Raw genomic sequence first — 27876 nt, 5'->3', positions numbered from 1 at the left:
TATTTTCCAGATGAGGGAAGTGAGACAAAGAAATACTTATCTGCGTTTATTTTGTAGCTGTAACCTGGTCCCAAAGGAGTGAGTGCCTCTCAGCCTCCTTCTGTTAGAATCAAAATGAGGCACTTTGACTTGAGCTGGGTTAGCAGGGTGGATGCAAGTGTGGCCTCTGGAGCTGGGTTAAAATCCTTGTTCCATCATTTATTAGTTGTGCAACCTTGGGAAAGTTATCTCTGTGCCTCCGTTTCCTCATCTAGAAAATGGGGACAATAATAGCACCTACTGCACTGGGTTGTTACGGGGATTTGAGAAAATGCTTAGTGCACGCGTAATTCCTTGATAAGCACTCCCTGTCGCTGTGGCTGTCTTATGTGCCTCTCCAACCGCTCTCCACCACATCCTTCCTCGCCCCATCAAGGGCAGCATTTCACTCATTGATGTCAGCTGGTGCAAACCCAAATGGCTTCGGGGAAAAGAGAGGTGGCAGAAATATATGAAGTGACACGTGGTTAACTGGAGACAGGAAGAGAACAGAAAAGATGAAGTGGCTTGCAAGGAACCAGACCGTAAAGGATTGTGTAAAATTATTCAAACAAAACCATTTAAAAACATCGTGCTAACCGAATGGAATAAGCTTGCCCTAATTTGTTTACTTGCTTGGTCCCTGAAGTTTTCAGGGTGTAATTTGTAGCTGATATACTCAGGAAGGCCTGAAAGAGGTCAGTTGTACACAAACTCATCTTTCCCTACGTACAATGAAGCTCTTTGTAAAGCTGATACGGCTGCAGGTAAAAACTGTATTCTAAGTCCAGATGATCCCTTTCAAGCTCTGGGGGCACAAGTGTGACATTTCAGCTATATCTTATCTTCATCTGCATTACTTATGGTAAAAAACAAACAAACAAACAAACAAACACCCCAGTGCAGCACCTAGCACGTGGAAGATTCTCTCTTTACGTTTGTGCCTTTCCACTCAACCTTAACGCTGGGGAGGCGAGGCATTGGGAGGTTTGCTATTAGGATCTGTGTTATCACCTGTGAACTTATTTTTTAAATTTTTAAAAATTTTAAATCTTTTGGCTATGCCACGCGGCATGGGGGATCTTAGTTCCCCGACCAGGGATCAAACCTGTGTCCCCTGCATTGGAAGCGTGGAGTCTTAACCACTGGACTGCCAGGGAAGTCCCTCATCAGTGAATTTAGCTGGCTATAACATCAACTAAACACAACTTCAGATAATTCTACCAGAAATCCATTTAGAAAAGCCCTTGTTCTTACATACACTTACGTATAAAGCTGGTGGCCTCTGTCCCATGGACAAGGAGAGATCTTGGTGGGCAGCCGAGATGGAGATGGGGCTCAAATTCTGGCACATTAGGCCTGTTCAACGGGACAGAATGACAACTAGACTTTCATCCAAATAGATGAGACAGACAGGGTCCAGTCTGTCATGGGCATGGCAACACTGGTAGGAGGCCCAGGCATGCCCTGGAGGTCTAAGCAGGATGGAACATAGCAAGAAACAACTCAGGTGGGTGATACTTCCAAGTCTAGGCAGGGGAATGGGTAGGTGAGCACCCCAGCTACCTGAATGTGTGGTTCTGGCACATTCTAGCACTGGCTCGGGTATCAGGGCAAAGAGGGAAGTCCCGGCTTCCAGGGAGGCAGGTGCCTGGAGCAGCAGGCCAGCTACTATGGGACTCGGCTATATTCTGTTTGCAATTTTGTTTCCCCCAAGCAAGCTTATAATGGAAATCACTATGGAAACAGCATGCATGTACCAGAAATCTATTTTTCACCTAAATTTTGTTTGAATGTTTTGTGTTTTAAATGTTTTGAACTGAAGAGTTAAGGCATATCTGATTTTAGAGATCCGTCTGTCATTTATCATTTCTGCCCCACTGAAATGGGGGAACCTAAAGAAGCATCCCATCAGTTCTTCAATCATGAAAAATCACAAGCTTTCTAATACAATAATTTATAAAGGTATTCTACTAACTTGAACTTCTTTCTCAAATAGGAAGAAACGAAGCTGAGCTGTCTGGCACGAAGAACAGGGTGCAATGATGCATTTTATCAAAGCGGAAAGTAGGAACTATCCCCCCTGGCTAATACTGCTTTAGCATTTCTCACACGACATTTTTCTTACTTGCGGGACTCCTTGTCCCTGGGAATAACATCATCACTGCTGGGTTGAGATCCTTCCCTATTTTGCAACTCAACTTTCAGAACAAGTATATTTAGATACTATATTTATAATCAAATTCTAAATTTATGGCCAAAAGCGGGCGGAAATCAGCTTCGCCCCCTTCCCCATAATTTACCTTTCTTAATTCAAGGAGCCAAATATAGTTTCTTCTTTGCCTCTTTCACTTTTAATTAATTAATTTGTCTTTCGCTAAATTACGGTGTTCTGACTCAGGTTATTCACCCAATGTATGTAAAAAGAAACAAACCACCTTACATTTTAGGTGCTTGGGACGTTGGATGACCCGGGCTATTTTAACCGTTCAGAAGCAGGTTTCCTCCCACCGCACCCAGAATTATCGAGATCACCCCCTCAGTTTTCTGTCTGGGCTAGCTATTCCCTCGCCCTTGGTAGAGGCTGCTGGTCAGCCCCTTCCAGGATTGACGCTGGTCGCCCCCAGCACCCTTCTTGCCCCTCTCGCGGAGAGCGGGCTCTAGGACCGCGAGGGCCGCGGGCGGGAGGCGGTGGCCCGCCCGAGCCCCGCCCCGGCCGAGCGCGGGGTGGAGCCGGCGCGGGAGTTCCCCGAGTCGCGCGCTCCGGAGCCCGGGAGGCAACCGCGGGGAGTGGGCGGGGCCGCGCGGGAGTGGGCGGGGCGCGGCGCCGGGCCGCGCAGCTGCCAGCAGGCCGGGCATTAGGGCCTCGGCGGAGCCCGCTCCCCAGCGCACTGGGCGGGGTGTGCGGCGGGCGGCTTCGCGGGCAGGCGCGGGCCCCGAGGCAGCGGCTGCGCCCTGCGCCGGGGAGGAGCCGGGGGCGGGCGGGCAGCCGGCAGGCGGGGGCTGGGGCCCGCGGCAGGGAGTGCCGGAGCGCCGGCGGCGACGACGGCAGCGGCGGCTGAGCAGGCTCGGTGCGTGGGTCCGCAGCAGCTCGGGGTCCGCCCGCTGGCTGCGGTGCGAGCGGGCGGCCCGGCTGCCCTCCTCCCCCGCCCGCCGCCGCCGCCGCCGCCGCCGCTGTGATTGGGTGGAAGATGGCGCTGGGCGGATGGAAATCCTAATGACAGTCTCCAAATTCGCCTCCATCTGTACCATGGTAGGTGCGGCGGGAGGGCGGCGGGTGGCCCTCGTCCCCGCCCTCGCCGCCCGCGGGGCCTAGCGCGGGGCCGTGGCCGGGAGGGGGCGGCGCGGGCCGGGCGGGGGCGGTTGGACGGCGGGGCGCAAGCGAGCGCGGAGCGGCCCCGCGAGGCGGGCGCGCGAGGGTGGCCGGCGGGGGCGGCGCGGGTCGTCGGTGCCTGGGCTCGGCCGCGGGTCCCCGCGGCGCCGGGGCGGAGCGGAGAGGCGCCGGGCTGTGGGCGCGCGAGCCGGGGCGCGGGCCCGGCCGGGGCCGGAGGTGGAAGCACGCGAGCGGCGCCCGCGTTTCCGTCCGGCGGCGCGCGGGTTCGGGCCCGGCCGGCCGGGCCGGGAGCGTCCCCGGCGGGCGAGGGGCTGCGGCGGGAAGGCAGGGTCCCCTTACCGGCCGCGAGGGCACGGAAGTCGGTTCAGGTTTCCTCCCCGCGCCTCTGGCGAGGCCGAGTCCCCGCCGATGCCGAGGGGAAGGGGGTGTGTGTGAAGGTGGAAACTTTAAATAAGTGCTGTCGAAATTTTCCCCCTTTTCTCCTGAGAGGAACAAGCTCTCCCGTTTCCAGCCGCGTGTCCAGGTGGCAGTCTTGTCTTTGGGAATCCACGTTGATCTTGAAAATAGCTTAAGCATTCCTGTCATTTGTTTACTTGAACGCCCCAGACGCATCAGTGTGTGGCTTGAAGTGTTTCTGTGCAGGAACTGACGGCAAGGGTTGCTGTCTGTGTTTTACTGGGGCTTTTAAATCGACTTTAAGGGAAAAGTGCTAATACCTGTGGAAAAGTCCCGAGTTGAGCTAAACGTGGGTGCGTTTAAATCTTGGTGTTTTGTGGTTGGTCAGTTTTCCACACTGTGGGGCGAATTCGTTTCATTAGCTCCTTATGACTTACATCTTGCGATCTTAAGTATGAGCCATCACAGAAAAAAAGTTATTTTTCACCACGTGGGCCTATTGATGATGTTATTAAAGACTTCTGAAATCTTTCCTTCTGTTTTACGTCTTATCAGCCCTTTTTATGCATGTGGGAGATCCCCCCCAGCAATCTTCCATTTAAGGGTGGTACGTTTCATATACCTTTCTTTAAGGAGCGATGAATCAGATCGAAAAGATGCTTTAGAAGCAGATTCTGTACTGCACGCTGAGGAACAGTATAAAAATGGCTGAAATCAAGTGGGATTAAAATCTACAGTATTAAAGACATCACACTGAAGAAAGAATCATGAAGAATCCATTTCCTCAAATGGATGTTTGTTTTTCTTGCACAATTCATATTTTAGGAACCATTGATGTTAAAGGGACTGTATTTTTTAAAAAAATTTTATTTATTTATTTATTTATTTTTGGCTATGTTGGGTCTTCATTGCTGCGCGCGGGCTTTCTCTAGTTGCGGCGAGCGGGGCCTACTCTTCATTGAGCTGCACGGGCTTCTCATTGCGGTGGCTTCTCTTGTTGGGGAGCACGGGCTCTAGGCGCGTGGGCTTCAGTAGTTGTGGTTCACGGGCTTCAGTAGTTGTGGCTCACAGGCTCAGTAGTTGTGGCTCGCGGGCTCTAGAGCCCAGGCTCAGTAGTTGTGGCGCACGGGCTTAGTTGCTCTGCGGCATGTGGGATCTTCCCGGACCAGGGCTCGAACCCGTGTCCCCTGCATTGGCAGGCGGATTCTTAACCACTGCGCCACCAGGGAAGCCCAAAGGGACTGTAATAAAAGGATTTCCAAGGGTCAGGTAGATTAATTATTTTTAGATATGCCAGTTATTATTCTCTTTCAAAAGGAATGTGATAATTAAGTCTTTGAAAGTGATAATCTTACCAGATTGCTGAGCTACACAGATTGTCAGGTCATAGTTCACTGTCAAAGTCTAGAGTTTCTGGAGTGATGTGTTGCTCTTCACTGTTTCATCCACTCAAGTCTATCAGGTATACATTTAGCACCTACTACATACAAGAGAGTGTGCTGAGTGCTGGGGATACAGCAGTGATCAAGACAGTCTCTGCTTTCATAGTGTTTACATTCTAATTAAGAGAGACAAACAATATTCACATAAACGTATTAATATATGCTCTAATCAGGTTAAGAAAATGAGGCAGAGAGAGATTTGCCAAGTCAAACACTGAGTAAGTGGGATTTTGATCTCAAGAATTTTAGACTCCAAAACTCTCTCTAGGGCTTCCGCCCAGGTGCATTCATTACATGCGGGGTGTGTGTATTGTTGGCAGATAGGGAAACATCAGTGCCCGGCCAAATGAGATTGCTCCAAAAGTAGTGTTAAAATTGTATGTGCCCGTGTTCATATTTGAATACATTCTGATGCGCTCCCAAGGTAGTGCTAAGTATATCAAAGTATCCTACAATCTTATTCTTTAAAGAGAACTTCAGTCTGTCTTCTGAGATACTACAAAATTGACAATCAAGAAAAGCAAAGGTATTTATCTCTGTGCCTTTGTAGGTTTCTGACCTGGTCACCGCTGTCTCTCAAGCAGGTAGCCTTCCTTGAATAATCTTAGCCCTGTCCCTCCCCACCCTCCATCCCCCTCATACAATTTCACAGCATTTTTGTGATCTCAGTAACACTTACCGTACTTGCTGTGTTGTAAATTTTTCTCTTATCTCCTTATTAGATTCTGAAGGCCTTAAGTGAAAGGACTATCATTTATTTCTGCAGTTTGGTGGTGCACTACCTTCTGCATACAGTAAAAGTCTCCCCGCATCCTTCATTTCTTCTGCTGATGTCTAGGGGGAGTAAGTTTGGTTAAACATGCCTGAGATGGGGGTGGTGTGTGGGGTGATGCAGAGGAGCGGGGCTGGTCCTAATGGGAATGATCTCTCAGAACCAGCAGCTGTGAAAACGCTTATAATGAGTTGACGTTTTATTCTATAAATAATAACATTGACATAATTTTTTCACATGTCAACACAAGGTACCTGGGCAAATAGCAATACCTTAATAGGGTTAAGTAACTGTTAAAAGCAAATCTCTTTCGATGTGTCTTATTCTAGATCACAGTTGTTCCTCTGACATGCGAACATCAGTTAAGTTTGTTTCTCTTAAGTTAGTGTTACAGCCTGAAGGGGTGAGTGATTATGTTTAGGTTACAATGAATCAATTTGCAGGGTACCCCTAGAAATGTCTCTTGTTGTTTGCCCATGAAATAATTTCAGTATCACATGGTGCTTGTTTTGCTGATGAAGTAGCTTCAGACTTCAGGGCCTGGCACAGAGTAGCTACCTAATATTTAATATTATGCTTCATAATTGGGAAATAATGGGAAGAGCGACCAAACGCATGTAGAGGGATGGCCTGTGTTTTGAAATGGAAGTGGAAGTTGTAGAGCAGCTTGTGGTGGCCCAGGACTAGAAAGCGACCGTACGGGTCAGGGTTGTTAGGAAGCACAGCGCTGGGGGCTCCACGGATGTGAGAAGCACCCTCGCTTCCTGTTTGGGTTGTAGGAGTCCTGGCGGGGAAGGGCGTGCAGGGGAGGGGGTTGGATAAAGGAGAAGTCGTTGCAGGGGAACGTGGTCGATCGTGGGGAGGCCTGGCTCCTTGCCCACCCCCAGTCACTGGGTGCCAGCTCGATCCCCTAGAACATGGTGTCATTGAAGCCAAGGCCACAAGTCTGCTGCTCCGTGGGTCTGACAGGTTTGCTTCGAAAAAGCCTGTACCCAGTACAGCACTCTGCGCGTGGGAAACTTTAAGCTGACTGTACTTAGTGCAGGAAAGTCACAGGTGAGACTGGCTCTTTGTCTTTTCTTATTGTTTGAGTCTCACTGGGGTCACTCACGCAGAGTCAGATGCATGTGTGGTCAGTGCAGTTTATCACTCCAGAGAGGGGGGCGGGAGGAAAACCTCAAACCCGTGGCGCCTTGCTCCTCGGGGTGCGGGGTAGGCTCTTCATGTAGTCCGAATATGAGAGTAAATGATAGCAGCCCTTGTTCCTTCTCGAGAAATAGGGTGGGTGTGATTCTTTTATTAGCGAAGTATTTAATTAATTTTTATTAATATTTTAGTAGTAAAAAAGTTTTCTATGATGGGAACATTCAAAGTGAGTTGCCATTGGTTTACTAATTTTGCTGTTTTTAATGTTAATTTAGGAGAGATGAAAACTTCAAAAATAGGGAGTCTTCTGTCCTATAAATGGTTGGATAAGGAATGTTTGAACATGTGTTTGAGGACCTTGGCAGAAAGATCGTTTAGAATAAGTTTTATTTAAGCCTGCTGATCATTCGAATTTGGCTAAAATACATATTGGACATTAAAAATTGCACATTCTCATTATAGAAAATTTGGAAAGTATTCTATAAAAAAGAGTTTGGAAACTCTTAAGGCAGCAGAAAAGAAAATAACTTACTTTACCTCCCAGAGCTTGTCTTGTCTATTTTTAATTTATTTTTATTTTTTATTTTTTAAATTTATTTTTAATTAATTTATTTTTGGCTGCGTCGGGTCTTTGTTGCTGCGCGTGGGCTTTCTCTAGTTGCGGTGCGCTGGATTCTTGTTGCAGAGTCCAGGCTCTAGGCGCGCGGGCTTCAGTAGTTGTGGCATGTGGGCTCAGTAGTTGTGGCTCATAGGCTCTAGAGCGCATGCTCAGTAGTTGTGGCGCACGGGCTTAGTTGCTCCGCAGCATGTGGGATCTTCCCAGACCAGGACTTGAACCTGTGTCCCCCGCATTGGCAGGCAGATTCTTAACCACTGCGCCACCAGGGAAGTCCGTCTTGTCTTTTTAAAAAAACTATGCCCTAGGTAAAATTTCACATTTCAGTTTTCCACGTGCATTATTGGCACTTACCACAAATAAAGGTAAGACCATTGGAATTTGAAACTTTTCATATGCTTAAGAAGTATGGTTTTAAATACCATATTCAGTTAGGTGAAACAGGTATAAAGACTCTAGTCTCATATCATTTGGCTTTGCTTACCTCTTGGTGGTTTTCTCCTTCCACCTCCAGCTAATCTTTTTATAATAGATCTCTGAGTAGGTTAATTATTTACTGTCCCACGACCCACGTGGCCAGTTCAGCCAGGCTTGATGGCAACACACCTAGTTTTCTTCCTTGGTTCTGGGCTTCTGATGGGCCCCCAGAGACTGAGTCCACTTCCATTTTCTCACAAGTTCTTTCTTCCTGCCTTTAAAGTCAGATTTATTGAAGCTCTCCTGAACCTTTTACTGTCTCAGGAAAGATTATTTAAGCATTTGTTTAGTTAGCATTAATTCCTTTCCAGAAACCTTCATTTTTTAGATTTAAATAATCTGATTTTGTTTTGAATTCTCTTTCAGTAGCTCAATTCCAGAAACTTAATATAGTATTTTGTAATGTATCCTACTGCATGATATATTAAAAAGAGAAGTTGGACCAGAAGGAAATTTCTAGTCCAGATTTTGACATTTAGATCTGTGCATATGGGAAAGTCTCCTAAAACTTTGTGAGTTGGTTTTTCTCATCTGTAGAATAAAGGGGTTGGACTAGACACGTAAATATTCCTTCTGTGTTTGTTTCCTTCTAGATAGAAAACTCAGTATTCTCTGATCCTTTGAGAGTTTATAAATGATTGTTGATACCATCATTTTGGGAATGCTAATCATGTTTAATTAATTTTCTTTTACCTGTTTGACCCCCTTCACCCATTTCTCTCCACCCCCCCCCCACCTCCACCACCTCTGGCAAACAACAGTCTGTTCTTTGTTCTATGAGCCTTTTTTTATTTTTAAAGATTCCACATATAAGTGAGATAATATGGTATTTGTCTTTGACTTACTTCACTTAGCATAATACCCATGATATTCATCCATGTCGTCGAACATGGTAAGACTTTTAGTCCTTTTTTTTTATGGCTGAGTAATATTCCGTTGTATACGTGTACCACATCTTCTTTATCCATTCATCCATTGATGGACATTAGGTTGTTTACATATCTTGGCTGTTGTAAATAACGCTGCATTGAACATAAGCATGCATTTATCTTTTTGAGTTGGTATTTTTGTTTTATTTGATAAATATCCAGAAGAGGAGTTGCTGGATCATATAGTAGTTTTATTTTTAATTTTTTGAGGGACCTCCATATTGTTTTCCATAGTTGCTGCACCAACTTACATTCCCACCAACAGTGCACAGTGGTTCCCTTTTCTCCACATCCTCACCAATACTTGTTATTTCTTGTCTTTTTGACACATTCTGACAAGTATGAGGTGATATCTCATTGTGGTTTTGATTTGTATTTCCATGATGGTTAATGATGTACAGCATCTTTTCAGGTTACTGTTGGCCACGTGTATGTTTTCTTTAGAAAAATGTCTCTTCAGATCTTCTGTCCATTTTTTGATTGCATTGGTTTTTTTTGCTGTTGAGTTGTCTGAGTTCTTTTATGTATTTTGGATATTAGTCCCTTATCAGATACGTGGTTTGCAATAGTTTCTCCCATTCAGTAGGTTGCATCTGATCATGTTTTAGATAATATAAGGAGCGTGGAATTAGATATAGTTAAATATGAATTATACTTAGTTTCCTAGTTTGTTTATTTTTCTTGTTTGTTTGTTTGTGTTTTTGGCCACACCGCTCGGCTTGTGGGATCTTAGTTCACTGACCCGGGATTGAACCCTCACTCCCTGCAGTGGAAGCGTGGAGTCTTAACCGCTGGACCGCCAGGGAGGTCCCCCTGTTTTTTTTTTTTTAAATGTTATAGAATTTATGGAAAATTACGGTCCAAAGTAAATATATTTCTTCCTTCAAAAGTATTTACTGGAGGTTAGTGATATCACCATTTTATTCATTAACAGGCTAATCCACGCTGTTTACTTATTTTTGACGTTTTTTTCTTTTCCAATGCCATTTTAAAAAAAGATTTGAGGGACTTCCCTGGTGGTGCAGTGGTTAAGAATCCACCTGCCAATGCAGGGGACACTGGTTTGATCACTGGTCCGGGAAGATCCCACATGCCGCGGAGCAACTAAACCCGTGTGCCACAACTACTGAGCCTGCGCTCTAGAGCCTGTGAGCCACAACTCCTGAAGCCCGCGAGCCACAACTCCTGAAGCCCGCGTGCCACAACTCCTGAAGCCCGCGCGCCTAGAGCCCGTGCTCCGCAACAAGTGAAGCCACTACAATGAGAAGCCCGAGCACTGCAATGAAGAGTAGCCCCCACTTGCAGCAACTAGAGAAAGCCCGCGCGCTGCAACGAAGACCCAACGCAGCCAAAAATAATAAATATAATTAAATTAAATTTAAAAAAAAAGACTTGAATTTTTGCCCTTTCTGATATTCCGCATTTATTTTTGTGGGTGTGAGTGTGACCTTGAACAAGTTACTTCGCTGTGCCACGGTTTTCTTATCTGTAAAATGGGGGTGAAATAATGTCCACTTAATAGGGTTATAGAATGGTACCTGGCCCAGGGTTAATCATCTGTAGTGTTTGTAGTTATTATTATTACCTTTGTAAAGTGATTTGCTCCCCTCCATGAGGTAAGGACTCATTGGCACTACTAATGCTACTAACCAAAATTGAAATTTTTAAAGTAAAATGCAGTTATTTTAGTTCATTTTCATCATAAGAAAAATTAGTTTATTAGTAGTATATGCCTCTGAGAAAGCAGACATTTACTTTGAAGTTAAGTGAGCTAGATTATAATATTGCAAACTAAGAATGTAGATTATCTTTTTACCCTGTTTTGAATATTTTGTAGACAGATTTTATTCCTTTCGTCTGGGAATAAAAATGTTCTAATTTGTAACATTCTCAAATATGTTCTAGAAGCTTAGATAAGTTGGGAATACTACTTTCAGAAGAAAAGTCTTATTTTTTCTACTAAAAAAAAAAGCATACCAACTTTTTGTCATTGTTAGAATGAAGCGTGTGTTTTAAAGTTAGCTTCAGGCCTTATTTCCTTTTAGATTTTCCTGTTCTTTCCTGAGGCCATATCGTTGCACTTGATTCACTCATGCCTCTGCCCCCACTGGAATGATATCTCTTGTTGGCCTGCGGTGCAGTTACCCAACCTGCTTTTAGAAGAGGATTATTTAAATATCTGTAAAATAAGTTGTCGGTAGAAAAGGGTAAATGCTAGATGTTTTGAGGCATTAATGGGTTGCTGAATTTAAAAATTTAATCAGAGACCCAGTATTGTTGAAAATACCTATATATAAGACTTCATCATTTAAAACCTTGTGCATAGAATTTGTATTAGAAAGGGAGAGACAGTTTATATATGTAATTCATTTTGGAAGAAAAACTATGAAGTCTTTACTTTCACAAAAGTACTCAGTCAAGAATTTTGTGATACTGTAGTGTGAAGTACGTGATATTTAATATAGAACATGATTGTGTGAGGTGCTGTGTATCTTCACTCTCCTGTGTGTTCACTGGCTTATCCTTTGCTGCCGCTGCTTCAAAAGAAAGATCATTAGCTTTTCCTAAGAGTTGTGTGGTGTCTACAGAATGTCTAAGCTTGCTTAGAATCTCCATCTGTAGTCGTCCATGCGTCTAAAGCTGCATGCCAATAAAAATTTATTTCCAACTTAAAACAAGAAGTGGATGTTCTTCCAGTGATAATGGACAGATGTTCTTATTGAAATGCTTCATAGGTGCAGGAACCAACCAGCATATCCTACTTGTGAATAGTGGTGTACTTTAATGGAGTTAGAATATTACTGCCTTTGATTTTATTTTAGTGCTTTTTATTTCAGTGACCTAAGTAAGCCTTCTGCCTGATGGTGAGTAAGTATACGAGTGCTTTTCACGGAAGGAGGGGTGGATTTATTATTTTTAAGCTAATAGCGACGTGTTCTCTCTCTTTTTCTTTTTTTGTAAAGAGTGCCTTTCTTCATGAGTACTTTCAGGAAGTATTCATGGAGGCTTGCATTCTGTCAGGGTGTATGCGGGTCCTGAGAATACAGAGATGACCATGATAAGCTCTGGTCTTACAGAGCTTCCCATTCAGTGTGTCCCAAATGGGTTATGGTCGTGCAGAGAACACCCAACTTCTGGTGGGTTTTCCCTGTGAAAGTCCAGCCTTCGCCCGATGACCACACCTGAAAATCTGCATCGTCGTCTTCTTGTTTGAAGACATGGATAGATTGCCCTTTTCAACTGAAAAGATATGCGTGGACTCTTCCACCTTTTTTGGCTCTCTGTTTGTGGTTTGTTCTGTTACTTTAGTCCTTTCAAGGTGGCGTGGCTGCCTTGCCCTTCCTTTCTCGTGTCCTGCCGTCTCTCTCTCTTGGTTGCAGTGTTTCACCCCGGATGTCACCGTCTTTCCTTTTTACTTCTGGGACCGCACTGTGGTTGTTATAGCACCTCAGTGTGTTCTGTTAATGATGACCAGGGTCACCTCAGCAAACTTGGTGAAGTGGGAGGTGCCTTCTGTAGTTTTCAGCTTCCCGGGGAACGTGCGCGGAGATCTGGCACCCGGTGGGTCTTAGCGGTGCTGGTGCTGAGTACTTCGCAAACTTAGAGATGATAAATCCAGGCTGGATCATTAACAAGAATTAGGACATTTGGGTCCACGTTTGGTTGACATAAAGCTGATGAGCCCTCTCTAAATGTGACGTGGTGCTGTGACAGGAAGAAGGGTGGGCTGAATAGGTGTGGCCCAGTTGAGAAATGAAATTTCATGATAGAATATTTGAAAAAGCCTTCAGAATTGTATTCCTGGTAGACATGGAGTGGTTGATAAATATTATTATTTTTTTAAAGCTGTCAATTATATATTTTTATTGAATTTAAATGCTAGAAAAAAGTTTTCAAAAGTATTTATCTCTCCATCTATTTATTTGTAATACCGCAGAACTCCTCTTTAAATACTTTCCTATAGGAAATGTTTATTAATAGACCTACTTTTATCTTATTTTCCTTCTGTCTTTTTTACAAGCAACCTATGTTTAGTACTGATCCTGAACTATAATGATGTGGTCACTTTTAGAAATGGGGTGGTATATATGCCTTTGAGGTTGAATGAATTGTTTTGAACTATCAAAATGAGGATTTTAAAAGTGAAATAAACCACTCAGGTTTAGCTGTATGCATTGTTAAAGAATATTATGACCTTTGGTTTCCTTGGAGACAGTAGTTTCTTTTAATTCTTCATTTTTAAAAAGTCAAAAAAATTTATTATTTTAAAATGGACAAAATTGTGTGAAGTAAAAAAACCTATCTCCTGCAAAGAGAAGGAGGGGCAGCCCTTTCCAGGAGGTAATTATTTGTTAGAGTCTGTGTGCGTGTGTTTGTGTGGCTGGACATTACTTGAGCATATATAAACATACAGTACTGTGTGTGTCACCACCCCCCCCCCCCCAATAAGGTTTGCAACTTGTTCTTTTCACTTAAGGTATTGAACATAATGGACATTTTTCTTTGTCATTATATCGCTTCATTCTAGGTCAAAACTGTGCTCCTTTTAATTCTCCATCATCTTCAGTGTCGATCATATTAGAAAGGTTGGATTATATAGTACTGATTGCATCTTTTCATTTTCTTTAACATCAATTGTGTTAGTTTCCTAGGGCTGCCAAAACCAGGAACCCCAAACTGTGGTTTAAAATAACAGAGTTTTACTGTCTCACAGCTCTGGAGGCCAGAGTCCAAAATCGGCAGGGGCTGGGGGTGGGCAGAGCTGGCGCCGTCGGAGGCTGTGGGGAGACTGCTCTCTGCCTTTCTCCTGTAGCTTCGGGGGCTTTCCAGGCAGTCTTTGGTTTGTGGATGCGTCACTCCAGTCTTTGCCTTCATCTTCACTGGATGTCCTCCACTTTGTCTCTGTTCCTTCACGTCGTCTTCCCTCGGTCCATGTCTGTTTCTGTGTCCACATTTCCCCTTTTTATACGGACGTCAGTCATATTGGATTAGGGCTCACCCTGATGACCTTTAACTTGATTACCCTCGTAATGACCCTATTTCCAAATAAGGTTCATATTCTGAGGTACTGGGGGTTAGGACTTTCAGATGTTTTTATTGGGGGATACGATTTATCCCAGTGCAACAATAGAGCAGTCAGGTTCATTTTCACAAATCAGTATCGATGATGTTCATTAAGTAGGTTATGTACTAGACACTCAAGTTGCATTTAAGTTTCAGACTTTGTCCTCAAAGGACTTGTGGTCCTTTATATATATATATTTTTTCATATATATGAAAAAATCAATAATGAAAGTAAAATGCTACATTAGAAAAAACACTTAATGCAAAAGAAAGCAATAAAGGGGAAATAGAGGGGAAAAAAGACAGGAGTCAGGGAAAAAAATCTATAAAATTAGAAATTTTACCATATACATCTTAGCTTGTCAGAATCACCTTTAGATTTATACTAGCTTAATTCCAGTGATGTATAGGAATGTTATTCCTATATAGATCCATTCCCTTTCTCCCCTTTTAGGGCTTTATTTTTATATATATTACATCTGTTAATGTTATAAACGTAGCAATACGTTGTCATAATTAGTACTTTACCATCTATTTGCTAAGCCTATTACAGCTTTCCTCCAACCCGCCCCTTTGTGCTGTTACTGGTATATGTATGACGTATATTACATTTATCTATATTATAGTCCCAGTAATACTTTATATATTGTACATACATACTATTTTATGCAATTGCTTTTTAAATCAGTTAAGACAAGAAAAAAAAAATGTGTTTATGGTGTCCTCTGTAGTTGAAACAGTTACTGTCAGGGGTCCTCTTTTTTTGTTCATGTGGACTACAGTTATTATCTGAGGTCATGTGCTTTCATCCTGAACAAACTCCTTTAGTATTTCTTGTAAGTCATGTCTGCTAGCAAAAAATTGTCAGGGTTGTTTTGTTTGGTTTGGTTTGGTCTGGGAAAATCTTTGTTTCACATTTAGCCTGAAAGCTTTGCCAGATTTAGTATTCTTGGTTGATAGTTTTTTTATTTGAGCACTTTGAATGTTACCCCACTGCCTTCTTGCTGCCTTGTTTCTGTTGAGAAGTCAGCTGTCAGTATTATTGGCGTCCCTTCTAAGCAACTCATCCTTTTTCTCTTGATGCTTTCAAGTTTTTCTCCTTGTCTTTGACTTTCAGCATTTTCACTATCATGTGCCTGTTTGTGGGTCTCCTTGTGTTTATAACCTATATATTCTTTTTTAAAAAAATAAATTTATTTATTTATATTTATTTTTGGCTGAGTTGGATCTTTGTTGCTTCATGCGGGCTTTCTCTAGTTGCAGTGAGCGGGGGCTACTCTTTGTTGTGGTGCACGGGCTTCTCATTGCGGTGGCTTCTCTTGTTGTGGAGCACGGGCTCTACATGCATGGGCTTCAGTAGTTGTGGCTCGTGGGCTCAGGAGTTGTGGCTCACAGGCTCTAGAGCGCAGGCTCAGTAGTTGTGGCGCACGGGCTTAGTTGCTCTGCGGCATATGGGATCTTCCCGGACCAGGGCTCGAACCCGTGTCCCCTGCATTGGCAGGCGGATTCTTAACCACTGCACTACCAGGGAAGCCCTGACCTATGTATTCTTAAATTCTGGTTTATGTTAAATGCCTGTACCTTTCAGTTGGGAGTTTGTTTTTTTGGGGGGGGGGGGGGCGGGGGGGGTAACATTTCAGTTATAGTATAATATATCAACTTTGTAGGTCAGAATGATTAGATTAATTCAGAATCGTTATGTCTCAACCAGGAATATATTACTATAGTTAAATATTACATTCTCGCAGAAGACATTCATAAGAAAATTGGACACTAAAATGAAATGATAGTATGAATTCCTTTCATGAGTTGTATATTGTTGTGCCTGTAGATCAGCGTCACTGTATATTTATTCTACAGATAAAATTGTTTAGTGTTCTTTGGAAAAGCAGTGGTTATGAGGGTGTCCCACTGCATGTTTATCGGATGGTGTATTCGATTTCTAGGGCTTCTGTAACAAGAGCTGCAAACTGGGTGGCATAGAACAAGGGAAATTGATTGCCTTACAGTTCTGGAGGCCAGAAGTCCAAATCCAAGGTGTTGGCAGTGTTATGCCCCCTCTGAAGGTGCTAGAGAAAGATCTGTTCCAGGCCTCTCCTAGCCTCTGGTAGCCTCACTTGGAAGTATTGAGCCTCAGATGTTCCTTGGTTTGTCGATAGCCACTTTCACCTGTGTCCCTTCACATCTTCCCTCTGTGTGTGTCTATGTCTGAATTTCCCCTTTTTATAAGGACACGAGTCATTAGATTAGGGCTCACCTTAATGACCTCATTCTAACTTGATTACTTCTGTAAAGACCCAGTTTCTAAGTAAGGTCACAATCCAAGCTACTGGGAGTTAAGACTTCCATATATCTTTTTTTGGGGCGAGGGATACAGTTCAATTCATAACAGATGGCTTAAAGGAGTATTGCCATCTTAAGTTCTTTCAGAAATAAGATAGGGACTCAAGGAACTGTAGTTTTTTAAGGGGAGTAGCAATTAGTTAGTTTCGGTATCTTTTAAACTAACTAGTTTAAATATGTCTAACCTCACTTAATGAGCCAGGATTGGAGCTCTATAGTGGTGGAATTTATACTTAATTTTGCATTAAACTAATAATGGCTGACCTTTTCTGGAAGTGGATGTATCAGTAGTTAGCTGACTGCTTGATTTTTTTTTTTCCTCTTTGTGACTGCTCAACCCGTCACCTTCTACCCAGCCCCCCACACCCAAGTCTTTCACAGCTGTGGAATATTTTCTTTTGGTTACATGGATACTTAATAAGAAATTTACTGTTTCACTGATTGTAAAAAGGATAAATGTGTGTGATGGACAGCAATGTGTAAAGAAACTAAAAGTCACCTATAACCCATTAATCAATTACTAGTATTTGATAACATGTTTTTGTATGTTCTCTTGGTCTTTTCCATGCGTGGCAAACATGATTTTTAAAACACAATTTGTGGGTAATTGAGTTAATTATTAATGCTTGTGCTCTCAAATCAGACATTTTAATATATTTGCTCTAATATCTTTCTCTTGTGTGATGTCTTGGAAACCAAGATATACTTATTTTTGTTGTTTCTCATTTTCTCTACTGATAAAAGAAGTTTGGTGTAACAGATTTAGAGAGTTTTGGAGTTAAAAAAGGACCTTATGACAACTAGCCCTTTATAGTGACAAGTAAGTAGTGCAGGGGAACTAAATCTGAGATCCCGATATTTCACAGTGATGAGCAGATTCTAAATGAACTCCTTCAACATGGTGGTTTAGATTGAAGTTATGTGGGAACTAGTTTATGTTATTATTAATTTGTCCTTCCTTCTGAGAAGCTACCAAACTGGAATAGCAAGCATTGGAAGAAAGTGGTTATGCAGGAAGTCTTCAACTAACAGACTGATTTCCAAAGGTCTTTTTTTTTTTTCCAAAGGTCTTTTTTAAAGTCAGTTGATTGGCGCTCATTATTGATTCTCCCATAGAAACAGTGTATAAATTCAGCTCCTTAGCCAAATGGACAAGGTGTGTTTCAGTTACTGATCAGTTACTCTGGCTCAGCAGCGTCATGGCACATGGTTCATGCAGAAGGGCTGCCGTTGCCACGTGGAAAAGTGGGGCTCAGAATTTCATGTCTTTTGCCACCTGTCATTCTTCAAGAAGGAGACTCACTGAGAAATGTCTTACTCTTATATGGTTACTTGAGCACCTGACGTTTGGGAAGGGTAGTGTGATGAAGGGTAGGAGTTCTGTGTCTGACACAGACCCGCGTTCAAGTTCCCCCTCTGCCATTTATTAGTGACAACTTTGGGCATATTACCATAAACCCTTGAGTTTATTTTACATATAAAATGGGCCAAAAATAATATGTGTAACAATTGGGTAGTGCTTACTGTGTGCTTGACATTATTCTAAGCCCTTTACATAGATTAATTCATTTAGTTTTCACAGTAGTCCTGTGAGGTTGGAACGGGTGTTATCTTTTACCGATAAGAAAACTGAGGCACAGATAGCTTAAGGAGTTTTTCCCAGTGTCGTACAGAGCTGGGATTCAAATCCCTGGAAGTCTGGAGCCAGAGTCTTTGTTTATAATTGCCATACTCAACTGCTTGCCCAAAAATACTGCTCTGAGGTTACTAGGAGGAGTAAATAAGATACTGTGTCAGGGGTCTGGTTCAGTAAATGTTAGGTCCCTTCTTCAGCTCCTTAGGTGTCTGCGAGCAACCCTGTATTTTCATGGCTCACTGTGTACTCAATCACAAATTATGAATTCCCTGTATCAGCAAAATAAGTTTTAATAACATACTAGTACTTCTCTTGATTTGTCTACACATTACCTTCTTACTGCAGGTGGAAATCCCCAGTCAAAATTTAGGTAGTTTCAGGGACTTCCCTGGTGACGCATTGGTCAAGAATCCGCCTGCCAATGCAGGGGACGTGGGTTCGAGCCCTGGTCTGCGAAGATCCCACGTGCTGCGGAGCAACTAAGCCCGTGCACCACAACTACTGAGCCTGTGCTCTAGAGCCCGCGAGCCACAACTACTGAGCCTGCGTGCCACAACTACTGAGCCCTGTGCTCTAGAGCCCGCGAGCCACAGCTACTGAAGCCCGCGCACCTAGAGCCTGTGCTCCTCAACAAGAGAAGCCACCACAATGAGAAGCCCAAGCACCACAACGAAGGACAGGCCCTGCTTACCGCAACTAGAGAAAGCCCACGTGCAGCAACAAAGACCCAATGCAGCCAAAAATAAATAAATAAAATAAATAAATTTATTAAAAAAAAAATGTAGGCAGTTTTGGGGTGAGTGGAACGGGGGAGGGACAGGCACGGGGACGGGTCTGTCCAGCACAGTGGTGGAGTCACTGGGTGTCCGGGATCATCAGCGCCTGGAAACCCTGACGCGTCAGCACTTCCCGCCGGGGAGTAGGGCCTTCTCTTTGTAGTTCTGAATTATACTTACCTCTTTCTTAATTTAGGTCCTAGTGAAAAAAATTAACCTTTAGATTAAACGTTACACACATATTCGATGAAGGAAATCATATTTTTAAATAGTTCACATTAATATTTTCAAATCAGATTAACATTAGAGTTTTACCCCTTAACTTCTTTGAATCTTCTTCCTTTTTAATTGGAATGCTTACAGAAGGCTTTAGTGGAATTCTTGTATAGTGTTTTGAGATTATGTAGTAATCTGTAGTTTTAGTATGTTGTTTTGGCTGAATACTCACTGTCAGCTGACATGGAAATAATTGTGAAATCTTCCAATCTCTTGTTAGAGCAAATGAACATTTTGCAATTAAAAAAATTTAATTTCAAGTTAAGATCTTTCAAAATGAATTTGTTATAGCTAGATATTGCTTCATTTACATATGAAGAAAGAGTAGCATTAGTCAAATTTCCAGTCTTTTAAGGATTCAAAGTGCTAATTTCGGTTTTGTTATCTATAAAATTAGGATAATATCTAAAAGGGTTGTTTTGAAGATAAAATAGGTTATATATATAAAGTACCTAATATAGTCCTTGGCCCATTATAGATAATAAATGGTACCTCTTATTATTATTATAATATTATTATTGTAGCTTATATTGCCTATGGGGACATAATAAGCCTTAAAAATTACTTGTTTGATTAATATACCTTGTTGATGTAGATCAAGATTTCATAATCTAAAACTTTTGACTTTCTATATGTTTTCATAACTGTACTGATTAGCTTAACGTATAAGTATAAACCTCAGTGAATTTTCGGATTAAATACACCTATGCACCAGCTCCAATTTTTTTTTTTTTTAAATTTATTTATTTTTGGCTGTGTTGGGTCTTCGTTTCTGTGCGAGGGCTTTCTCTAGTTGCGGCGAGCGGGGGCACTCTTCACACCGAGCGGTGTGCGGGCCTCTCACTATCACGGCCTCTCTTGTTGTGGAGCGCAGGCTCAGTAGTTGTGGCTCACGGGCCCATTTGCTCCGCGGCATGTGGGATCTTCCCAGACCAGGGCTCGAACCCGTGTCCCCTGCATTGGCAGGCAGATTCTCAACCACTGCGCCACCAGGGAAGCCCCACCAGCTCCAATATTAAGAAACAACATTATCAGCACTTCTGATGCCACCGTCATGTTCCCTCCCAGTTACTACCCACCATCTTCCCACCATCTTCTCTTTCATGGGACAGTGCAGGAATTTTTCTATTTTTTCTCTATTAGGCCCTACCAAAAACATACTGTATGTATTAAAAGAACTAGTCTGTTTTTGAGATTAGAATTATGTTAGATGAGAAACTTTAAAAGGGCTTTGTAAATAGCTTTTTACGTTGCATATTGTGATTTTTAATGAAAGTACACTAGTAATATGTTTTGCAAGTAGGAAGTGAGCTTTTAATTTGTATTTTACCTTATTATAGGGTAATTAGTAGAACCTTTTTGAGGGACAATAATACTAGAATATCTTTTTCGCTGTCACTTGTACATTGATGGTGAACAACAAAGGCAGAACTTCAGTTTCCTTTTCTGTAGGGATAAGTAAACTTTTATACTCCGTCCTTAGCATAGTACCTAGTACACATTAGCCATATAAGAAATTGTTTTTAAATTAAATATCTGAATCAGTATAGGCAAGTACTTGTGTATGACTTTACCTGCATTTATTTATATCCTACCATGTAAAATAATTTAAGGTGGGCCTTGCATGTATAGAATTGCTGTGGGAAAACTCTGTCTTTCTAAGGGAGTTTCAGACATTAAATTTATCTAAGAACGACTGTTTTAGAAACAGTTTTATACATGTGTGTAGCATAAGCTGTAGGAAATTTATCACAGCTGTAGGAATATAGGGTATATCAGCATTATAGAAACTAATCATACTCCATTCAGATGTAAACTAAGGCAAGCTCTGTTAAGTGTGTCTGCATCTTAAATATTATATTTTGAACTGTATGCTGAACTTCTTTGCCAAAGAAATCATCAATCTGGGAAAAGTCCAGCAAAATATTAACAGTAATAGAGATGTGTAGTGTATTCAGTAGGAGCAAACTGAAAAGAATAAGGTGATTGTGCTTGGAAAGATAATGTTTAACATATAGAATGTGAATACAAGGCTGCGGGATCATTTATTGTCTCACCTGGGGCACTTTGGAAGTGAAAGGTGTGCCGTGACACCTGGCACACTGTCTCAGGCAGGGCGGGGCGTCGTTGTCCTATCGCAGAGTCAACATGGATGTCTCTGCCGTATTCTAGAGTTCTAGAATCATTATTTCTTTAAACTCAAGAGATGGAATGATAGCACAACTGAAGGGGCAAACACTATACAAAATGTGGCAAATGTAGAGCTTTGGAACTGAAAGTAATCACAAATTCAGCAGCTTAAACCGACAGACGTTTATCATAACAGATCCACTGCCAGCTGAGGCTCTGATGAGAACCGAGCTCTGGCCAGCACGCTGACTGCAGCCTTGCAGAGGGCCAGGCTGAGTGAGGGCCCTGGCTTTTGGCTGGCTCTTAGCGCTGAGAGATTGCCTACGGTTCCTGGCCACGTGCCCTCTCCTCCATGGAACCTGTCCTCCGTGTAATGCTCTCCTCCAAGCGGCGCCCTCTGCCATGGCCCTCTCTGCCACGGGATGGGCTGCCTCACAGCACTGCAGCTTGCTTCTTCGAAGCCAGTGACTGAGTCAGAGAGCAAGCCTGGGAGCAGTGCAGACTCTTCTACAACCTCAGAATTGTCGTCCCATGACTTTGTCATGTTCTGTTGGTTAGAAGCAAGTCACGGGCCCTGCCCACATTTGAGGAGAGCGCTTTAATTCTGTCCACCACAATGACGCATTCACGGTCAGTGAGAAGTCTCAGTCTGACTGAGGTTTAATTCTTGCTTTGTGTGGTAAACATCTTACTTGTGATTATATTATGTGGAGGAGCTGCCTCTTTCTGAACTGATCAGTTACCTGTATCACTTATTTGGCAGTTAATCGTGTTTTGTGTTTTGTTTTAACCAAGCGTAGTCTCTTTTTATTATGGAAAAACAGGCATCTATAAGGTAGTTGCATAGTATCGTGTGCCGCCGTGCACCCATCCACTGGCTACGGCCCAGAGCATCCCTTGACCAGCCTGTGTCTTCTTCCGTCCCACCTACTGTAAACCTCCCGGATTATTTTGAGGCGAATCCCAGGTATCGCTTTATTATTGAAATACCGTGTGACTTAACGTTTTATGTGCTGGATCCTGGTCCTCCCCTTCTGTACTGTATGTTCCCTGCGGATATGGACTGTCTAGTCCTAGTGGTGCTTTGTCCTAGTGCTTTGTCCCAGTGGTGCCCAGTGGGTAGGCAGCTACACACACGTGCACAAAGTCATTTCCGAATCCCCTGGCGGTGGGGCCTCGCCTGCTCTTTGCAGGTGCTTTTCACATGGACCTGTGTCGGGGAGACAGTCCCCTGATAACATAGCTCCGCAGTAACCCGGGCCTCTGGTGGGAAGAATTATAGACGGAGTTCTGCCTGACTTCTAGATGGAAGGAACCCCGTGAACACAAAGCTCGTGCATTCCGGGTGGGGCGTCTCACCCAGCTTGACAGCGAAGGAAGCATGTTTCCTTCGCCCCCCTCCCCAGCTTGCTCCTGGCTGCGCATGCTGATATATGGTTGTATCCTACGTAGAAAACAGCAGATATCTTAGGACTTGTATATTTCATAGACCTCGATATTTAAGTGTTTGAATATGTAAGTGTTTAGGGATGCGGCTGATATAGTAAAGGGTTATCTATATTTAATTTATAAGTTTTGTTACACATAGAGATTTGAGATAAATAAATTGTGACTGTTTTCATTCATATTATGATGTAATTTTATTCATCTTCGGATTGTTCGTAGGCATCTTTAGCAGCAGCGTTTTGTTCTTGACACTTTTGTGACATCCAGCGCAGTTGGTCAGAGCGCGTCATCTCTACTTTCGTTTAAGTGCATCTATCCCTACGTGCAGCACTGCTAAATTTGTCTTGAAGCCTTGGTGGATGCTGTGGCTTGGGATGGCATATCTATTCATGTAGTATTGACCGCTGGGTTTTGCTTGCTCGTTTGCCAGTATCGCCATATAATGTATCACTGATGGCTGACCTAGTCTACCCTTTATAAAAGTGATTTTAAAGGCGCCTTTGTTATAACATCCATCACATACTATAATGAGATCGTATCTCTAGCATAATTAATACATGTGTTCAAATTTCTTACTTCTTCTCTAAAGGAATTAGAATTATCATTTATTGGGGTTGTTTCAGACTTCCTCGGATAACCCTTTGTTGTTCAAAATGAAGTAATTGTGAGAGTACTTTTTGGTAATAGGAGAGACTCTAGGGGACCGGGATGGAAAGAAGCTCCCTCTTCTCTGAGGGTGCCCCGTGTATTTGGGCAGGTGATGTGTACATTCTCACCCCAGACTCACTGAACTCTTACTTTTCCCTCCTCTCGGACTGAATAGGGGAGACCTTTTTTTCCCCTTTTCCTGTGCCAGTTTCAGAATATAACAGAAGATGAGTCTAGATGGCAAGCCAAATGTGATAAAGAAATTTTAGAAATTGAATTGCTTTTGGTCAAAGCACTTCCCTGGACTTTGCCTCCAAGTTCTGTCCCATGGGTCTTTAGCAACCCTATAAAGAGAGCTTCTTTAGTCCTTTTTGTTTGAGTGTGGTGACACATTTCAGTTATATGTATGACTAATAAAATTATTTTTTTAATAAGTTAGAACAAATTTGAATATTTTTCTGAAGTAGATAATTGATCTATAAATTTCTTTTACGTTTCTATATGTAATATTTAAGAGAACATTGTTGGAAATTACTGCTGGGAACAGTGGTCTGAATGAAACAGCCTTTGGTGTGGGCTGCGAGTTTCTGCTGAGATTGATTTAGCACCACAGGGGCTCTTTCCATTACTGTAGGTGTTTATTAGTAAAGTTTTTTATATGATTTAGACAATATTTATATTCTGTGGAGAGTAGACTACTTGAAGTGATATTATACTTGTTAAAATAAAAACTCTTGTTTTATTAGAGATCTGTCGTAAGGGACCCTGAGGCCAGTCTGTGCACATCCAGCTCTTCAGCAGTGTCTGTGGGAGTAACAGAAAGGTGTGTCTGCGTGCGTGTGCTGAGTGGCTGCTTGTGCTTAGTTTATTAAACTACAGTAGAGGTAGAGGGTCAGTGGTGCTACCGGTGGACCAGATCTTTTTGAGGAATTCCTAGAGGATTGAAAAGTAGTGACAGGAAAGAAAAGAACCACTAAACAACAGTTGACTGTGGTCCTCCCAAGAGAGCCCTTGTGGAAGCTTGAATTTGGAGCCTGCAGTTCACGGTTGGCGTGTGGCTGTGATGCCATCACCATGGTAATCGCTGGAAGAGCTGGCTCAGGGGAGCCTTCTCTCTTCCTGTTCACACGGAGTAGCTGGCACGCGGGGTCAGGCCAGCGACGTGGTCTTTGCAGAGAGCGGGTGACCTTCTATCTGGGGGCGGATAGGCCGCTAGGGCTCAGGAGCGGAGCGATCAGGGCCGGGCGTGCGGCGGGCCGGCGTCCCTGCAGACGGGGGCCGGGAAGCAGCCACCCGCAGCCACGCCCCCTGGTGCCCGGCCTCCCTACTCCTCCAAGCACCCGCTTCCTTGGAACTGGGAACCAGAGCCTTCAGGACAAATGCGGAGGAGTCCCAGCCAGAGATACCGATGCTGGTCATCTATCATTCACGCGTCAGAACAGCTAAGCAAGGATTTCCAGAAACTTAAGGAAAAGCGGGAGCTTGAAAGAGAACAAGAAACTTGGCTCTCCTTTAAGTGGCAGTAGTTTAATGACCAAGGGCCACGTTTCTGTTCCTTTGCTTTTTTCTTTTTGGCTTTCCTGTACTGCCTTTTGTTGCAGTGATGATATTTGCTTTGTTTTCTGGCAGTTACCTATAAAGTTTTTCGTATGCGTAACTAAGCTTTTCTTACGTCCAAGTTGTTCAGCACCTTTCTCCCCGTCTGCTTCGAGTCAAGCTCCTGAGCGGCGTTAGCTGCCCTCTGGGCCGCTGTCCATGGAGCTCTTGGGTTTTGAGTAAAGGGTGGCAGATCTAGTTATCACTACAGAAGAAAGGTAAGTGTTACGGTCCCTGTGTAGGTAAACAAGTGATGGGGGTGTGGAGGAGGGAGAAAGGTAGAGGGAGAGGCAACTGGTTTCATAGCGGGAATTTAGTCCTTTATGAAATTGGTTAATCTAGCTAGAGATTTGAATGTAGAATTACTAGATTCCCTAAAGCAGTATTATATCTAATGATTTGTAATAAAAATTAGGAGGTGACGTGGGGAAGGAGAGTTGGAGTGTGTGTGCGCCAGTTTTTCATTTGCAGGGCGGATTTAAAGCTGTTGACGAGATAGCGATTATTTACAGGTGTGATAATAACCACAACAAGAGCTGAAACCAAGCTGTTCACAGCCGGTGTCTCTGGGGAAAGGACCTGAAGGGTGGGAGTGGCAATTAACACTTAGGATTTACTCTCTACCCTCCACAGTTTGCGTTGTTCTCAGTGTGTGAACCTGCAGTGTTTATTAAATAAAAGTGTTACACGAGGCATACAAAAGGGATCTGATGCTCGTTCTAGTATTTATTACAACTGTCCAGAGGGAGCTAACTTCAGACTTTTGGATAGATTAAAGAGCTGTGTATTTTCCTTCTACCTACACAAGTAGCTTCCAAAACAAAGTACAAGTAAAGTACTTCACTGTCTTCTATTGGAATTTTCCATTGTGTTGATCAGTTTGGTAAAACGATCACTTAGGAGAATTTTGAGTGACTGATGCTTCTAATTCCTTTACGAAGTGAAGTTTCACTCTCGTTGTTTGATTTCCACACCTGTGAGCTCGGCAGAGTAGGTGTTTCCCTGTATTAAAAGGTGAGGAGACCAAGCCGGGTACAGCGACTCGTCCATGACTCATGAAGTGGTGCCGAGCTTGGGCTCAGACGCTGTCCCCGATTCCGGGCCCCCGCTGGTCCCGCTGCCTCCGCACGGAAAGTTTATAATGTCGCCAAACTCAGGTTCCCACACTGATTTCTCCCTGCATTCTGAAAATTGTATTCTAGTTGTATTTAAAATACGTAAATCTGTGTTTATTTTAAAAGATGAATTTTACTGCAATTTTTAAGAAGTGCCACCCATGAACACTGGGTGTCATTCAGCCTCTTGCTGTTTCAGCAGCTGGACGACACTTACTCTCTACCCTGCTGAACGGATCTTTTCTCAGACATAGGTGCCTCCTAGAATTTTCCTGATGTCTTTGTTTTGCGCTGTTGTAGCTTGCTGAATCAAAGCAGTGCAATGTAGATGCTGTTTGCTTCAAGGATAACTTATCTTTTTGGGCTTGTGACACTAAACAAGCAACACTTGGCCTTATCTGATCCCCGCAGTTATGTTTTTCACCCAAGAAATTTTGGATTTCAACAAGTGACTTGCTCTCCAAGAAAATGATGGTGGGAAAGGAAGCGTATTTATTAACTCTTGTTTTGGGATCCCAGTGTAGCATCCTTGACCCTTGATCACCTGGTCTTTTTCTTTTTTTCTTAAAATTGTGGTCAGATATATATAACATACAATTGGCCATTTCAATTTTACGTGTAGATTTCAGTAACATAATTACATTTAGCATATTGTGCAACCATCACCACTACCTAATTCCAAAATGTTTGGAAGCTCTGTAGCCATTCAGTAAAACTCCCCATTCCTCCCTGTCTGCAGACTTCACTGCCCTCTAGTCTGCTTTCTTTTTTTTTTTTAGTCTGCTTTCTGTCTTCTGTGAATTTGTCTGTTGTAGGTATTTCATGTACGTGGAATCATACACTGTTTGTCCTCTTATGTCTGGCTTATTTCACTTAGCATAATGTTTTCAAAGTTCATGCATGTTGTAGCATGAATCAGTACTTCATTTCTTTATATGGCTGAATAATATTCCATTATATTATTCCACATTTTGTTTATTCCTCTCTTGATGGACATTTGGAGTTGTTTCTACCTTTTGGCTATAATGACTAATGCTGCTGTGAATATTGACATACAAGTGTCTGACTTACTGTTTTCAGATCATTTGGATATATACCTAGGATTGAAATTGTTGCGCCATATGGTAATGCCATATTTAATTTTTGGAGGAACCACCAAATTTCTTCACATCCTCACCAGTGCTTGTTATTTTCCATTTTTTTCCCCCTGGATTCTGGCCATCCTGTTGGGTGCGAAGTGGTACCTTGTGATTTTGGTTTGCATTTCTCTAATGAGTAGTAATACTGAGCATCTTTAAACGTACTTATTTGCCATTTGTATATCATCTTTGGAGAAATGTCAATTCAAGTCATTTGCTCATTTTTTTTTTTAAACCCAGATTTATAGAATTGCCATTACATGATGCTATCTTTTTTTTTTAATTTTTAATTTTATTGTATTTATTTATTTTTGTCTGTGTTGGGTCTTCATTTCTGTGCGAGGGCTTTCTCCAGTTGCGGCAAGCGGGGGCCACTCTTCATCGCGGTGTGCGGGCCTTACACTATCGCGGCCTCTCTCGTTGCGGAGAACAGGCTCCAGACGCGCAGGCTCGGTAATTGTGGCTCACGGGCCCAGTTGCTCTGTGGCATGTGGGATCTTCCCAGACCAGGGCTTGAACCCGTGTCCCCTGCATTAGCAGGCAGATTCTCAACCACTGCGCCACCAGGGAAGCCCCC

The 27876-nt window shown here is 43.0% G+C and overlaps 1 protein-coding gene across 1 annotated transcript in view; it reads left to right on the top strand.

Moving 5' to 3' along the window:
* The first annotated feature begins 3002 nt into the window (after positions 1–3002).
* The window catches only part of USP12 (ubiquitin specific peptidase 12), a 79386-nt gene continuing 54512 nt past the window's right edge, over positions 3003–27876 (top strand). The window contains exon 1 of the mRNA XM_036831641.1: positions 3003–3271. Coding sequence (XP_036687536.1) covers positions 3224–3271 — 48 coding nt within the window. The 5' untranslated portion in view covers positions 3003–3223. The remainder of the gene's footprint in view (positions 3272–27876) is intronic.

The sequence above is a fragment of the Balaenoptera musculus genome, chromosome 18 (genome assembly GCF_009873245.2).
Source record: "Balaenoptera musculus isolate JJ_BM4_2016_0621 chromosome 18, mBalMus1.pri.v3, whole genome shotgun sequence".
Classification (NCBI taxonomy): Eukaryota; Metazoa; Chordata; class Mammalia; order Artiodactyla; family Balaenopteridae; genus Balaenoptera; species Balaenoptera musculus.
The sequence above is the reverse complement of the archived record's forward strand: the minus strand, read 5'-3'. Positions and strand labels throughout refer to the sequence as shown.